Source organism: Malania oleifera, chromosome 8 (genome assembly GCF_029873635.1).
Source record: "Malania oleifera isolate guangnan ecotype guangnan chromosome 8, ASM2987363v1, whole genome shotgun sequence".
Taxonomy (NCBI): Eukaryota; Viridiplantae; Streptophyta; class Magnoliopsida; order Santalales; family Ximeniaceae; genus Malania; species Malania oleifera.
In genome coordinates this window covers 100,281,654-100,297,673 of record NC_080424.1, presented here as the reverse complement: position 1 = coordinate 100,297,673, position 16,020 = coordinate 100,281,654, and the positions used below count along the sequence as shown (strand labels likewise).

Sequence of the window (16,020 nt, the reverse complement as noted above, 5' to 3'; positions counted from 1 at the left end):
GAGACCAAGAAGTTCAAAAATCTATAGAGACAAAGAATTTAATATAAAACATGGCAAAAATACAGAATCACGTAGAACTTTGAAAAGTATAAAGAGGTAAGAAAAGATACAAAAAAAAGGAAGCTGTTAATAACAAAGAGCTGGATTAGATACAAAGAAACGGGCAAAGGCATGTTGAAACTTGCTAGAGCTAGAGAAAGAAAGAGCAAGAATTAGGGAGTGTAAAATGCATAAAAAAATGACAATGATAACTAAGGAGATATAAAAGAACAATGGAGAACTTACTTTAATAAACTATTTAATGAAAGCCAAGTAAAAGGCTTAAACTTAGAATTGAAAAATAAGGAAAATGTTCAGAAAAATTGAAATTTATTTGCAAAATTAGAGTTAATGAAGTTTAACTTGCATTTTTTAAAAGATGAAGAATGGAAAGCCATATGACATCCCAATTATAGTTTGGAAATGTCTAAATGATGATGGAATTACATGGCTAACTAATTATTAATACAATTGTTGACACTAAGAAAATGCTTGGTCAATGGAGGAAAAATAGTTTAACACCTATATACAAAATATATATATTCAAACTTGTAATAACTACTATTGAATGAAATTTATAAGTTATACAATGAAACTATAAGAAATGGTAATTTAGAAACAAGTTTCTTAGAAAATCAATTTGATTTTAAGTCTGGGAGATCGACAACAAAAGTTATATATCTTTTAAGAAGTTTAATGGAAAAGTTTAAGGAAAAGAAGAGAGGCTTGCATATGAGTTTTATTGGTTTTCTCAAGAAAATGTGGGTTTTAGGGAAAAAAATTAAAAATAAAAAAAATAAAAGGAAGTAAAGTAGGTATATTAATGTCATTAAAGATATGTATGATAGAGTAATGATTAGCATTAGGACTACAAGTGGAGAATCTAAGGAATTCCCAAACATCAAGGTTATGCTTGGAGCCCTTACCTTTTTGCATTAGTGATGGATGGATTTACTAGGAGTGTGAGAGTATCCAAAATCAGTTTCTATGTTGTTTGTTTGTAGATAATACCATCTTGATTGATGAAACAAGGAGTAGAGTAGAATTTAAGTTAGAATTATAGAGAGAAACTTTAAAATCTAAAGGTTTTAGGATAAGTAGAAATAGGACAAAATATATAAAATGCAATTTCAGTCTTGGTAAGAGAAATACTGAAGAAAAGATTAAACTTGATCATCAAGAAATTAATAGCACTATTAGATTTAGATAGTTTGATCTCTAATGCAAGTTGCAGGAGAAATAGAAGAATATGTTATACATAGAGATAATGTAGGGTGGGTAAAATGAAGAAATGCTTTGGGCATGTTGTGTGATAATAGGATTCAATTAAAATTAAAAGGAAAGTTTTATAGGATGGCTAAAAGACTTACTATGCAATATTGATTTGAATGTTGGGCAACTAAGAAACAACATATCCAAAAAGTTTAAGTTACCGAAATGAGAATACATAGGTTGATCTGTGGTGTAATATTAAAAGATAAGATATGGAATGAACGCTTTCGCAGTAAGTTAGGCATATCACTTGTTGAAGATGAGATAAGGGAAGGGCGGCTTAGATGGTTTGCATTTGCAACATTTTCCAAATAGTGTACCAGTGAAGATGAGTAAGCTAATTACTATAAATGGCAATTGAAGAGATAGCAATGAGACTAGAAATGAGGTTAGCTGCTCACAAGCGGTTCAGGAGCTCAGCTCAGTAAGATCTTTTTCAGATTCGTTTGTTATATAAATGAGTGATTCCCAAACCAAATTTCGGGGCTCATTTAATAAAGAAGTTGAACTTGAATATGAATGGGCTCAACTCATGAGTAACTTCTTACAAGCTTGGTTGGACTCATTTTATAGGCTTGAATTAGGCTTGTTTATAGCCTCATTTATAAGGTTGAATCAGACTCAATAAACTATAGTGGACTTAAAAGTATGGGTTGTCTGGGTGTAGGTTTGTATAGCCCAAACTCCATAACTTGAATTTAATGATACCCAAGGCCAATAGGCTAGATTGGGTGAGGCAAAGAAATCCCAAGGCAGTATTAGTAAGAGCCCCTAACATTTTGTCTAACAAAACCCTAAGTCTCTCTCGCTTCACAACAAAAGGGTCCAAAAGAACCAAACTATTCATGAATATCTAGGTAGTTCAGCTCAATAAGGGCTTGTAAGCGCGTTCAGGTACATAATGAACAAAATTGAGGGAGTATATTCAAGTCTCAATTTGAGCTCAAGCTCTATTAAAATAATAATAAAAAGCTTGAGCATGGTAAAGCTTAGCTCAACTTGTTCTAACTCGTTTGCAGCTTAGATAGGGATAAACTTAAAATAACTAAGAATGAGACAGAAAGTAAGAATTTAATAGCCTTTAAATTATCGGAGAAAATTGCCCACAATCACACAAATTGGCAAAAAAGGATTCATATGGTAGGCCCCTGCCTACTGGGACTTAAGGCTTGGTTTGTTGTTGTTCTTGTTCCAAGGCATTAGATCGCAGTCCCAAATAAAGAGATAAAAGAAACAAAAACATATAATTACTATGAAAAGACACTCCTAATCAGTGATAGCTGAACATTTTATTCTTTTCAGTGCGGAAATAGAGAACAAGGAATATAAGTAGACCCAAAATGTGACCATTAAAATTTTCCTTGGTTGAGCAAACAGAAAACAAGTAATGGTATACCGTGGCATGGTGATACTTCAATATTGCCAAAGCATTTCCCTTGCGGTAGTTATAGATCCTTACTCTACAAAGAGAAAAGGACAACTTAAAAGCAGAACTAATAGTGTAAAGACAACAGAAAATATTGTGATCAACAAAGGCATAGTTTGCATGTCAGAAACTGACTCATCCAAAATTTATTAGACTGCTGAAAAAGCCATGGCTGGAAAACAGCAATTTCATGCTTTCTGTAGTTTTGACTTAAAAACTCACCTCAAATAAGCCAACCTGTCACCACAAGGTTCAATTTTGTGGAAAAATTTTGAAAACACCTTATAGATGTCTCCATTTGTTCCCAAAACAAATGGAAGCACAAAGAGGCATGGACATGCACCTCGACAATACTAAACATATTGTTGAACCAGCTTCAAAACCTAGGGATCTCAAAACCAAAGTTTTTTCTTGGCTTCTTATTATCACTTAGAGCTTTGCCCTTCTCCAGCACTCAGCGCTCATCCAGCCCTTTGCTCTTCTCTAGCTGTCCGTTTTGCCACTCTTTGGTATCCCACCCATTCCGATGCACCTCCGTATTTTGATTCACTTTGATAATTCTCTCTCCCGACTTGCATTCCCCCATAGCTAACGGCTATGCACACCATGTGCTTTTTTATCTCAATCATTTTTTTAGGATGGATTAAATTGCTCATTTGAAAGAGCAGTATAACAATTTCTGTGCTTCATCTTTATTTCTTGTTTTCCCTTCTTTTTGTGTTTTGTTGGGGATCTAGCATGATGATCCTTTTCAACTTTAGCCTACTAGCTCAACTATGCTGAAGATTGTGCAATAACATAAAGGATGTAAGTTTGAATCCTATAAGGCTATTAAAGTGACAATGTTATGTTCAATCCTATATAACACAGAATAGGTATTTTATCCATTATTTGATTAGAAGTATTTAAGGGGAAAAAACACGTTGTTACAAAAATAAATACAAACTTGAGTCACATATTGTATTGCCTTCTACAGCAGAAGTGATGTAATAAAGGGTGTCTTTGGGCCACAAGGCTCCTCGCAAAGTAGTCACAGTGTTCACAGTCTTACCCTTACTTTTATGGTGAGTGCTAGTTTCCTTGGACATGAACCCGCGACCAATAGTTCACGAAGAGGCAACCTTATCGTCGATCCAATGCCTGCCCTCAGTAGTAGTAATGTAATATAGGCCAAAACAATTTTATCTAATCCATTATCTTTGAATTGTCATCATGTAATTATGTACACGGCAGACAACATTTTCTTTGCCAGAATATGAAGGGCAACCTGATGCGCGATGAGGTAATAAATTTTCAATAATGCTTTATTTTGAGCATTACTAAGCACATTCCCTGTATCTGTTTCTAATAAAAATTCAAAACAGACTACGTTACCAACATTTTCCCTGTTTCCAAAATTTTGGAAGCAAAACAAGTGAAAATGGAAATACTTGAAAAGGGGAAAACAAAAAAAAAAGGAAAAACATGAAATTGGTAACAATTCTTGTTACGAACCTGTGGTCCCAGCCAGCAGTTGCTGCAATTTTCCCATCAGGCCGTACTGACGTGCCTGCTATGCCAGGGCGCTCCAGACTAATTTCCTTCTTGACCACACAAGATCCCTATTAGCAAGGAACAGCAGAAACTAAAGAGCATCAACAAGTAATCTGCTGCCAGACTGCTGTCTAACAAAATAGAACGTGATTTCCAAGTATAAGCAAACATATTCAATTGGTGGTACAAACTTTTGCTGCCATAGATCAAGAATCATGGCAAACAAACTTACTAGCCCTTTGGTAAGGAATATTTAAGGAGAACCTATTATTTGGACAAATATACAAATAGTATTTGTTGGTAATCTCGATCCTCATGGGACGGGCGTCCTATTACCAGCCATAGGATTCCCAAGCATCTGATTCCCAGAAACCAAACACCTTGATAGCCGAAACCTTGTAATTCACTAATTTTTGTAGCATGTTGGATTTCTCACAACTCTGTTTACTCGCTGTTGTTCTCCTTGCCATTACTGCCATTTTTAGTTGTTCATTTGAAAAACAAAATAATACTTGCTTTTAAGGTGAAGTTGCACCGTCAGTGCAGCCAGCATAAAATCTACAGGTTAATAAATTACAACAATACCAAATTCTTCATTGTTTTGTCAAGCCTACAACTATAAAAATTGAATTTAGGAAGTTATAAATCCTTAATATGAGCATGTTTGCATGAGTGAATTCATCCCGAGACATTTAATCCAAGTTTCTTTTGCCATAAAAGACCATTTGATCAAACCTTCAATAATTCAAAGGATGTCCCAAGGAAAGAAAGAAGGCAGAGAGAGAGAGAGAGAGAGAGGCAAATTCCTCAAAACCAGCAACATATTTTGTTGGACAAGGATGCCAGAGAAAATTTCTGGCCAATGACGGAAGTAGATGAGACAAGTATCTCCACAGGATCATAATTCATAACACTAGTTTCAATAACTCTTTCCTCATAAATGCCCAGGATCATACAAGTGCCACATAAGCCATAGAAAGGGACAAAATATAATTTCACGTGGAAGCAGCAACTTTTCATCTGTCAAGTCCAACTTCAATATGCCACTGATCAAGCCTGATGTGATATTTCAGGTCATGGAATAGCATATTGACATATAAATGGTGACTTCGAGAATAAATATAAGTTACCATCTGATAATCCAGACTGAATAAGACAATTTTGTCATCTGCAGCTCCAGAGATACCCCCTCTGCATGACCCATCAATGCACAGGCTTAAAACTGCAGAAAGAACAGAATGAAAGATTTGAGAAACCAAAAGAAGAATTGGTTTGGAACCAACAGTCTTCCAAACAATCATTGACTTGCCTGGCTCTGAATGAAACTTCACAGATGACACCGGAACTCCTGGATTCCTTACATCCCACCAGAGCATGGTTCCATCCTCATAACTGCCATGTGTAGAAAAGATATGTGAAATTACTATGTATAAATGTAAATGTACTTTTAAATACAAGGGCTGAAAGATGAAGATTCTGTTCAGTGTTTCTGTTCTGACGAGGAAATGATCTAATATTGTTTGGATTGCAATATGCACTTCTGGCATAAAGTAGGTACAAAATTGTACCTTGGTGTTGTACCCCTATATGAAGCCTAATCCAATCATAGCAATGGATTTCAAAACTGAATTCTGAGCATATTTCCTGAGTCTGGGCAATGATAAATAAAATACACGTTTGCGTTTTGAAGAAAAGTAGTCATGCAGCAATTAATTAAAACTGGTAATACTGACAGTCACACAGAAATCAATGAGACAAGTTCAAGTGCAAGTGTGCATGTGTGTGTGTGTGTGTGTGTGTGTGTGTGTGAGAGAGAGAGAGAGAGAGAGAGAGAGAGAGAGAGAGAGAGAAAGAGAGAGAAAGAGAAAGAGAAGAAAAAAGGTTCTAAAAGTCCCAGTGGAGCAAATTTTTGTTTCGAAAAAAAAAAATATTAGATTGAAAGCCTTGGCATGGGAATGCCCAGATTTCTTATTCTGGACAAATTAAACCATGGACACCATGAAAAATGCTTTTAAGATTGATATTAAAATTCAGCCAAGCATACAAGATTAGGAGTTAGGACAACAATTCCACCCAGTGGATACCAACTATGGGACACATGATTGCCATACACCCCAGCAGACAGGGGGTGATAAAGTGAATTCTGAGCATAAATATTTATCAAAAAGCACAACCACTACATTAACAGGAGAAAGAAATGACTGAAAACTCATTCAAATAGTCGAGTGCAGAGTACAGTAGATCAGAACAAACCCAGACAAGACATTTAGAAATCCCTGTGACTCTGTTGGTATAAATGCTTGAACAGCCATGCACATTCCTGCCAATAAACAAGCACTTATGGGTGAAAGCAAAGGTTCCAAATGAATATTTTTTTAAGGATTCCATAAAGGCTACATAATGATTTCAACAAGTGCGAATGCATGCCTCTAGAAGATAGTTTAAAGACAATCATGCATAAGAAATAAACCAATTATGATCATAAATACAAAGGATCAAGTTATGCTTTTCTATGGAGATTACACACGCACACATATTAAGCCATTAAATCTCATGCTAAGAGGAGTCCCCGTGTATAGGTTTGTGAGAAAATAGTAAATCTGAAATTTGAGACCATATGCAGACAAACCAGATCTGCCCTCCCAGGTTTTGCCTAGTGGGATTGAGGTAACTGCCTTTAGTTCTTTTATGCTACACTTGATCTTCAAACCTTTTCGGAATCCTAGGCCAGCCTAGTCCAAACTGTAGAACTAGTCTACCCTCTCACACCAGGTAAATCCTCAACACTCCCCACTCTTATTAAGACTACAGAATGCTCTTGTGAATTATGGCCCATACCAGGTATATAAGCAGTGATTTCCAGAGGTTAATCATAAAAGACAGATAAATCACCTTTACTGCCACTCTACAGAACTGCACATTAGATTTTCACCTCATACAGCACCTCGTTCAATTCTTTCGAAGTCATGGGATCCCTTCCCTCATTCGAGAATCTCTTCCCTTCTTCCACTCTGACCTGAAGAGTAACTAGGACCATTCCCTATTTTTAAACTTAAGCAGTTGATGGTATTTAGTAACAGCTAATTTTTCTTTTTATTTTCTTAAGTTTACGCCTAATAGAGTGAACTCAAAAAATTGGGTCCCACCTATGCAATCATCATCCTTTCTATGTCCATGATTTTCATTACCATATGCACTTTCAATAATCAATGTACGATAAAATTTCAAGGAACTTAAGTTCTATAAGTTAGGTATCAATTTCTAGTCCTCATAACATTTTAAAGACCTACTCTTCACATTACAAGTTTATCTCACTCTTTTGGAACCCTTAACCGGCTGGTCTGGCCAGATTCAACTGAATTGGTCATTTGTCCCATCCAGTTGAGTTGTGAGAACTGGAAATGAGCAGACCTTGAACACAACCAGCCGACCAGCGCGAACTGGTGCAAACTGGTTTGGACCAGAGTCGATGTCTGATTATCCCACCCTTTACCTCTAGAAAAAATTGCGTGTGGTGGAGCAACAATGATTCAAAACCAGCACCCAAGGCAGATTGAACTTGTCTATTACCGCCATACCAATTGGATTTATTTAATTTGTTACTAGGTAACTAATAAATATAAAAATAGTTAATATGCAAACAAACTCACACACACCAACTAAATTATTCAAATTGAATCAAACACTGCTCTCTCTCATCTTCAATATTTGCTTCACTCCTAATAATATAATAATAAAAGTTCAAGACTATCTTTTAAAGAAAATACAAATTTTATCCAAAATGTGTAATTATTTCTTATTCTTATTGGATAAATTATTATGACCATTGTTTTTGTAATATTATCTCATATTGGTGTAAAGTTAAATATAATTGTTGATACATAAATATACACACACACAACAACAATAACAACAAGCCCTAAGTCCCAATAGGTGAGGTTAGCTACATTAATCCTTTTCCGCCAATTCACCCGATCGAGAGAGTTTTCCTCTATTAGATTAAGGACTATTAAATCTTTCCTCACTACCTCATTCCAAGTTATTTTAGGTCTACCCCAACCCCTTTTCATGCCAAAAAGAATGATTAACTCACTCCTCACAGGTGCTCTACTAGGTCTGCGTTTCAAATGCCCAAACCATCTAAGTCACCCCTCCCTTATCTTATTTTCAACTAGTATTATACCTGAATTATTGCATATATGCTCATTTCATATTTTATCTTTTAATGTTAAACCACTCATCCACTTTAACATTCACATTTCTGCAACTTTAACTCTTTGTACATGTTTCTTAGTTGCCCAACATTCTGAACCATAAAGCGTAGCTGACCTTATAACTGTCCTATAAATCTTTCCTTTTAATTGTAAGGGCATTCTACAATCACACAACACACATTACGCACTCCTTTATTTTATCCAACCTGTTTTAATTCTATATACTATATTTCCTTCAATTTCCCCTTCAACTTGCGTAATAGAATCCAAGATATCTAAATCTATTAGTGCTAATAATCTCTTAATTATCAAGTTTAATCTTCTCTCGATTGCTACACCTTACATTACTAAAATTAAATTTCATATATTCCATATTATTTCTACTTATCCTAAACCCTTTAAACTCTACTGTGGCTCTCAAAAGTTCTAACTTAGATTCCACCCTGCTCCTACTATCATCAATCAACACAATATCATATGCAAACAACATGCACCAAGGGATCTAATTCTGGATATTCTTTGTAAGTTCATCAATTACTAAAGCAAAAAGATAAGGACTAAAAGTAGAACCTTGATGTACACCTATGGTGATCAAAAAATCTCTACATTCCCATCCTACAATCCTAACGCTAGTCACTACTTTGTAATACATATCCTTAATGACCTTAGTATATTTATTGCAAACCCCCTTCTTTTCTAAGACCCACCAAAGGACTTCCTTAGCTACTCTATCATATGTTTTCTCTAGGTCAATAAAAACGATATGCAAATCCCTCTACTTTTCTAAACTTTTCCATTAAACTTCTTAAAAGATAAATAGTTTCGGTTGTTGATCTCCGAAGCATAAGACCAAATTGATTTTCTAAAATGTTCGTTTCTAGTCTTATTCTATGTTCGATTACCCTTTCCCATAATTTCATCATCATGACTCATAATTTTAATTCCATGATAGTTATTACAGTTTTGAATATCGTTTTTTTTTTTTTTATACAAAGGTACTAATGTACCTTTCCTCCATTCTTCTAACATTTTCTTGGTTTTTATAATAATGATGAATAGATTTATTAACCAAATATTTCCTTTATCCTCTAAACATTTCCAAACTTCAATTGGTATTTTATCCTATCCTATAGATTTCCCACTTTTCATCTTTTTTAATGTCATCTTAACTTCAAGATCTCTAATTTTGCAAATAAATCTCCAATTTTTAGTCTTCGACTCATTTGCCATTTCCAAGTTCAATATTTCATTTTAGTTTTCATTAAACAACTTATCAAAGCATCTTTTCCACCTTTCTTTCATGTCTTCTTCTCTAATTAAGACATTATTCTCATCCTTTATACATTTTACATCATCTAATTTTTTGCATTTTCTTTCTTTAGCTCTAGCAAGTTTACTAATGTCTTTTTCTTCTTCTTTTGTATCTAGTTTAGCATATAAAGTATCATAAGCTCTATGTTTAGCTTCACTAATTGTCTTTTTTGCATTTTTTCTCGCTTCTTCATATCTTTCAATATTTTCTATATTTCTACAACTTTGTCATATTTTATACAAGTTCTTTTTGTCTTACCAACTTTTTGGACTCCTTGATCCCATCACCAACTTTCTTTACTACCTGAGTATCTTCCTTTGGACTCACCTAAAACCTCTCTCTATCCTTACAATAGAATTAGTCATTTTATTCCAAATAACACTCTTTAATCATTTTATCTTTAAATTTTACAATATTATCTCCCTTCAAGTTCCACCATCTAGTCCTCTTGTATTGATTTATGTTACTCCTCTTCCATTTTTTAACATGTATATCTAATACTAAGACTCTAAATTGTGTAACCAAATTTTCACCAGGGATAACTTTACAGTCATTATCTTAATCGTCACAAGATAGACGATCATTGTTCCTAGTTAAGAAGAAATCTATTTGACTTTTATTATACTCACTCTTAAAGATATTCTCTTTTTATAAAGCAAGTATTCAATATAACCAAACCGTAAGACATAGCCAAATCTAAGATTGTATCACCAGTCTCATTTTTATCTCCATACCCATGGCCTTCATGTATCCTCTCATATCCTATATTATCCTTCCAATATGACCATTCAAATCAACTCATATAAATGTCTTTTCAGACGTTGGTATCCCTTTTATAATACTATCCATATCTTCCCAAAATTGTCTTCTAAGATTATTTGCTAAACCTATTTGGGGAGCATATATACTAATGACGTTCACCATCCCCAAGCCTAAAACTGTCCAGATTTTAATTATCCTATCTCCTATTCCTTTAACATCTATTATATTATCTTTTAGGTGTTTGTCTACAATAATTTTCACTCCATTTTTTTGTTTCTTTTTACCAGTGTACCAAAGTTTAAATCCTAATTTTTCAATTTCTCTAGCTCTCTCCTACCCATTTCCTCTCTTGAAGGTAGATTAAGTTAAATTTCCTTCTAAACATTACTTCCACTATTTCCATACTTTTACCTACAAGAATCCCTATATTCTAAGTTGCTAATCTAATCTTAGTTTCTTGTGCTAATTTATTAACCCCTTCCCTTTTATACTGACCCAATCTATTCCCTTCACCTAGGTGAATTTGGTAAGAATTCATGATAATAAAAGCTGACAAAGTTTTACGTTGGCTGTCAGCTGCCTAACACATCCTTGCTCCTTTATCCAGGCTTGGGACCGATTGTGTATACAAAGAATTTGTGCTATGCAGACGAAGTACACATTTGCTTTTTTTTTTTTTTTTTTTTTAAATAGACAATTTCCTAAATCACATCTTACAACTAGTAGAAACCACACACACAATACAATGCATTAAAAATAATAAATTTAAAGCATACAATTTTGGGTGTGAATCCAAGCTAGCCTACAATTAAAAAAAACCATCCAATAGTACTTTTGAAAATTTTTGTATATGCTAAAACTTGCAAGTGGAAAAAAACAAAAATGCATATACTAACCTACAAATCATAAACACAAAATCTCCACTACTAACCAATTATTGAAAAAATTAATAATACTAATAAGAAAAGAAATAACAAGAGAGGAGAAGATCTCACCGGTGACTGAAACTAAAAAGGTAATGACAACCGCTTGAAAAATACACCAGTAAGTACCCTTTGATGAAGGAAATTTGATGCTGCTAACGAGAATTAATAGAAGAACATTTAAGCAACGAGGGATTGCAAGAGTTCTTCAATCTAAATTTAAGATTCAATTCCAAGAATATTGAAGAAACACGATTCCTCAATATGAAAATCTTCTTGTTAGAATAGCAAATTATGATGAAGAGCTAAGGGTTGTGAGAGAGAGAAGATTAAGTGGAAGAGATTTCTAGGTTGAAGATTGAGCTTCAAAAATATGGGTCCTCAAAATTCAGTGATAATCTACAGGCATGAGAATCATCGAAGAAAGATGAGGCCAAGCAAGAATTGGAGGAAGAACAGGTAATGAGATTTTAGGAAAGAAGTGATCTAGATGTGATGGATCACAAGATTTAGATGCTAATGGAAGAGCTAAGAGTCACCAAAGAAAGGCTTCAAGAATCAGAGAAAGACATCACTAATCTACAAGGCCTGGTTGATTTGGCTGAAAAAGGTATTGCAAAGTGGCGACACAAGATTGATGTAGAGAAAAGAGAGGTTTCAAAGCCACAGGAAAGAATTGCGAGGTAGAAGAGAGTTTATTGGACAGTCAAAAAGAAATCACTAACTCAAACTGAATAAAATTATTAATAAAAGTAATAAAAAAAATTAACAAGAGAAGAGAAGATCTCATCGGTGATTGAAACTAAAAAGGAAATGACAACCGCTTGAAAAGTACTATAGTAAGTACCCTTTGCCACAGGAAATTTGATACTACTAATGAAAATCAATCAAAGAATATGTAAGCAACGAGGGGTTGCAAGAAATCTTCAATCTAAATTCAAGATTCAAATCTAAGAATAATGAAGAAACAAGATTCCTCAACCCATAAATTTTTATTGCTTCTTCATGATTTTAGGGTTGAAGAAACAAGAATACTTGAATTTTTGAGTCTTTGGAAGAAAAGAAAGGAAAATAAAGGAAAGAAAGGAAGTTTAGAGAGGGGATTTGTTTGGTTGGTGAGAAAACAAAACCAAAAAGAGAGAACATAATAAAGGAAAATTAAAGAAAAGAAAAGATTGGGCTAAATATATTACAGTAAATCAATTGGTTAAATAGCTGCACTTACATTGCTTGGGACATCTCATCAAATTCAATCTTGTCTTGAAATGGTTAAATAGCCCATGTAATCAATAATTCAACCACACCAACTGACCCAGTGCTTTTGCCAGGTTAGACACTGGTCCAGGTTTTAAAACCAATCTCAGACAAGCTATGTGCAATGAACATTACACTACGTGCTTTTATGCAACTACAAACTATTAGTTACCTATATGCTATATGCAACATTGCTAAGTGTATTTAACTATAACTTGCAAAAGGCTAGTTTAATGCATATCAACACTACATGCTCCTAAAAAAGACATTAACAACGATTACAAACCTCTAGCCTTTGTAGAATGTTTCAAGGACCCACCAGTGCTATGTTGAGGCAGCCGCACAAACCTTTCTGCATTATTGAGATCCCAAATCTCAACCTTTGCATATCAATCACATCATATTGCAAGTTAATAACAGTAGGAGGAAGAAAAAAGGAAGGGGGAAGAAAAAAAACATTTGCTGAAAATTTTGAATTGACCTCAGATGACTGCTCCCCTGCTAAGGCTATGTATTTTGGTCCTTCAGCATGCACTCTATCTAACAAAAAAAAAATGTACTTAAAGATTAAGAGAATGCATTTCAATATAACTGGCAACCCAATGTCACAGCATAAATTTCAAGGTGTTTTTCAAGTTTCAAAAATATAAATGCCTCAACGCAAAGTTTTGATACATACATGATCTCAAAAAAAAATTAACACAATATCCCAAAGGAAGCATAGCAATTGCTTTTGATAGAAGCATCAGCATCAAAAATCCTAAAATGTGCTTCTATCCCAAAAGCAAAATGTCAATGCCCAGAAAGAGCTTCCATCTAATTTTTAACAGCATGCATCATTTAATAAAGACCTCAACACCAATATAACATTCTTATTTTGGCATATAATTCAACCCTTGAGTGTGTCAGAATAAAGAGATAAGATAAAAGATAGGATAATTGGTTACTCAAAATATTTGAATAGGATGATTGGTTATTCAGAATATTTGAAAATATTTTATCTCTAAGTTGCCAGGTTAGGATAGGGATGGTATCCAGATGGCCTTATCTTTACAATCCTAAATATACATGATTGTACCTCTATATTCTTTGAGTTGAGTTATAGCTTATAGTCAACAGCCCTTTTCTCGTACATGTAGATCATATGGTCAAACAATGAAAATCTCGTGCCCTACCTTCTTCTTCCTATTATATATATTTTTTAATTTTATTTTCAAAATGGCATCAGAACTACAAGTCTCACCATAACATTTACCTGGCTTACTTATCATTTGCAATATGTATCATTTGCAATATTTAATCACCATTTCTGTTGTCATATCCAACACGTTCTCTCTCTCTCTCTCTCTCTCTCTCTCTCTCTCTCTCTCTTCTTTGTTGTGCAAGTTCTCTCATCAACTACCAACCTGTATCTCTTTAATATGCTTGCCGCTACATACACACCCCACTCCCACCCCCACCCCCAAAAAAAAGAGTTACCCAACTGTTAAAAAAAAAAGAATTAAAGTCCCAGCCATTCAGTTGGCTTTGGAATGATGGCCTCTCTCCCACTCAGTTTTTCAACCAAAGAAAAAAAATTAAAAATAAATAAATAAGTCGTCAAATTCCTATCTAGTGTTCTCAGTATTTGCAGCCAAAAAGTATTTTGCAGAAGGAAAAGAATGTTGTTTCTTATTGAGATTCAGTTCCCTCTGTTAGCTGAAGCTAGCCTTGTGAACTATGATAAGTCGAAGCACTCAAAAGGGCAAAATGCCAATGAAGTTATACATCTCATGCCATTGACCACACCATTCTTAATTCCTTATCAGTTTTGCATGAGGTTTATCTCCTCAAGATTGAGCTAGTTTCTTGATTCTTCATTCTATTGAAAAATTAAACCAAAAATAAATAAATATGAGCATTCTCCCTTATTCCTGCTAGGTTGAGAGATTAGGGCAGGAAGGGTAGCTAAAGGTGCATTTGTTTCAATGGCTAAGGTTTACAAGACTAAACTGGACTGGATTGGCTATGATCATTACCCCATCCCGTGTTTGGGCGAGACAGGATTGGCTACGATAATTATCCTATTGCATTTTTGGATTGCCATCTATAAGGGCATACTAACCATTTAAAAGAGAAAAATACCCTTAATAATATAACAAAAGAAAAGGTGGTATAGTCCCTTTATTAAATAGTCAAAACTAGCCCATTAAGAGGGACTAATACCATGTACATGGGCTAAGGTACTCTTTGCCCAATCCTATCCCACACCTTTGTTGGACCAAACATAGGCCAAGTGTGCTCATCCTAGCCTAGCCTAGCCTAGTGTCACGGTCCTACTATTTTCACACCCTTGTGAAGGGTCATGCGGCGCTAGCTAAAGCACTCTTGCTTAACTAGTCAGCCTATCGTTTATCAACATTCATCCACAAAACACTTGCATTAGCATTCATTCAAATAACAGCGGAAAGAGTAATCAATTCATGAAAACTGTGGCAAGCAAGCAGTAAACATTGAAGCAAACGTAATTCATTAACACCACCTCCGTTAACATTGTGTGCTTAGCGATGGAGGCAAGTAGGCTAAACATGTTGACAAAAGCTAGTGAGTTTTACCATGACTGATGAACACTCACCCTCCCCTAAAGAGCTTTCTAGGCTATTCTCACTCTGACACTAGGAAGCATCAAAGTGACCGAGGAGTCATACTATTTTATTTGGCATACAATGAAATAAATACTAGAAAATAACCCTACACTAGTATTTACATAACGGAAACCCATTCCAAACACATGAGGCAAGCGGTCACAGGCAAGCATAATGCACTGAACAAGCTTAGCTCGTGACATTCTCCCCCACTTATGCGGTTGATGTCCTCGTAGACTTAGATGCTAGGTACACTTCCACTTTGTCCACGAACGGTTGCATATCTTCCGCAAAAACCTAGCTAATTTCTTCATCACCAAGGCCTTTCCACTTCACTAAGAACTCCTGCCGCTTCTTCCTTGAGGATATGAACTCTCTGTCTGCAAATCTTCAACTTCGCGTCTGTCAGGTTGAACTGTACTCACTTCTGCTCTGGTTGACTGACTTCTGCTCGGATCATCGGTGTCAGCATTGTACGGTTTGAGGCAGCTGGCGTGAAACACAGGATGCACTTTCATCCAAGTTGGAGGGTCGATTTTGTAGGAGACCTTCCCAACTTTGGCCAAGATGGGGACTGGTCCTTCATATTTGCGAAGTAATCTCCTGTCTTGTCCTCATAGTGACCTGACCTATTCTGGATTGAGCTTAACAAACACCAAGT

General features: G+C 35.0%; 1 protein-coding gene across 2 annotated transcripts in view; it reads right to left on the bottom strand.

The window, feature by feature from the left end:
* Window positions 1-16,020, bottom strand: part of LOC131162360 (protein DECREASED SIZE EXCLUSION LIMIT 1) — a 44,576-nt gene that overhangs the window by 1,374 nt on the left and 27,182 nt on the right. Inside the window, exons 8-14 of one of the 2 annotated variants that reach the window (XM_058118739.1) lie at window positions 13,217-13,275; window positions 13,022-13,115; window positions 6,524-6,590; window positions 5,580-5,662; window positions 5,401-5,492; window positions 4,232-4,338; window positions 2,708-2,771 (exon numbers count right to left, since the gene is read on the bottom strand). In XM_058118739.1, coding sequence (XP_057974722.1) covers window positions 2,708-2,771; window positions 4,232-4,338; window positions 5,401-5,492; window positions 5,580-5,662; window positions 6,524-6,590; window positions 13,022-13,115; window positions 13,217-13,275 — 566 coding nt within the window. The remainder of the gene's footprint in view (window positions 1-2,707; window positions 2,772-4,231; window positions 4,339-5,400; window positions 5,493-5,579; window positions 5,663-6,523; window positions 6,591-13,021; window positions 13,116-13,216; window positions 13,276-16,020) is intronic. The other variant, XM_058118740.1, reaches the window with a different exon arrangement.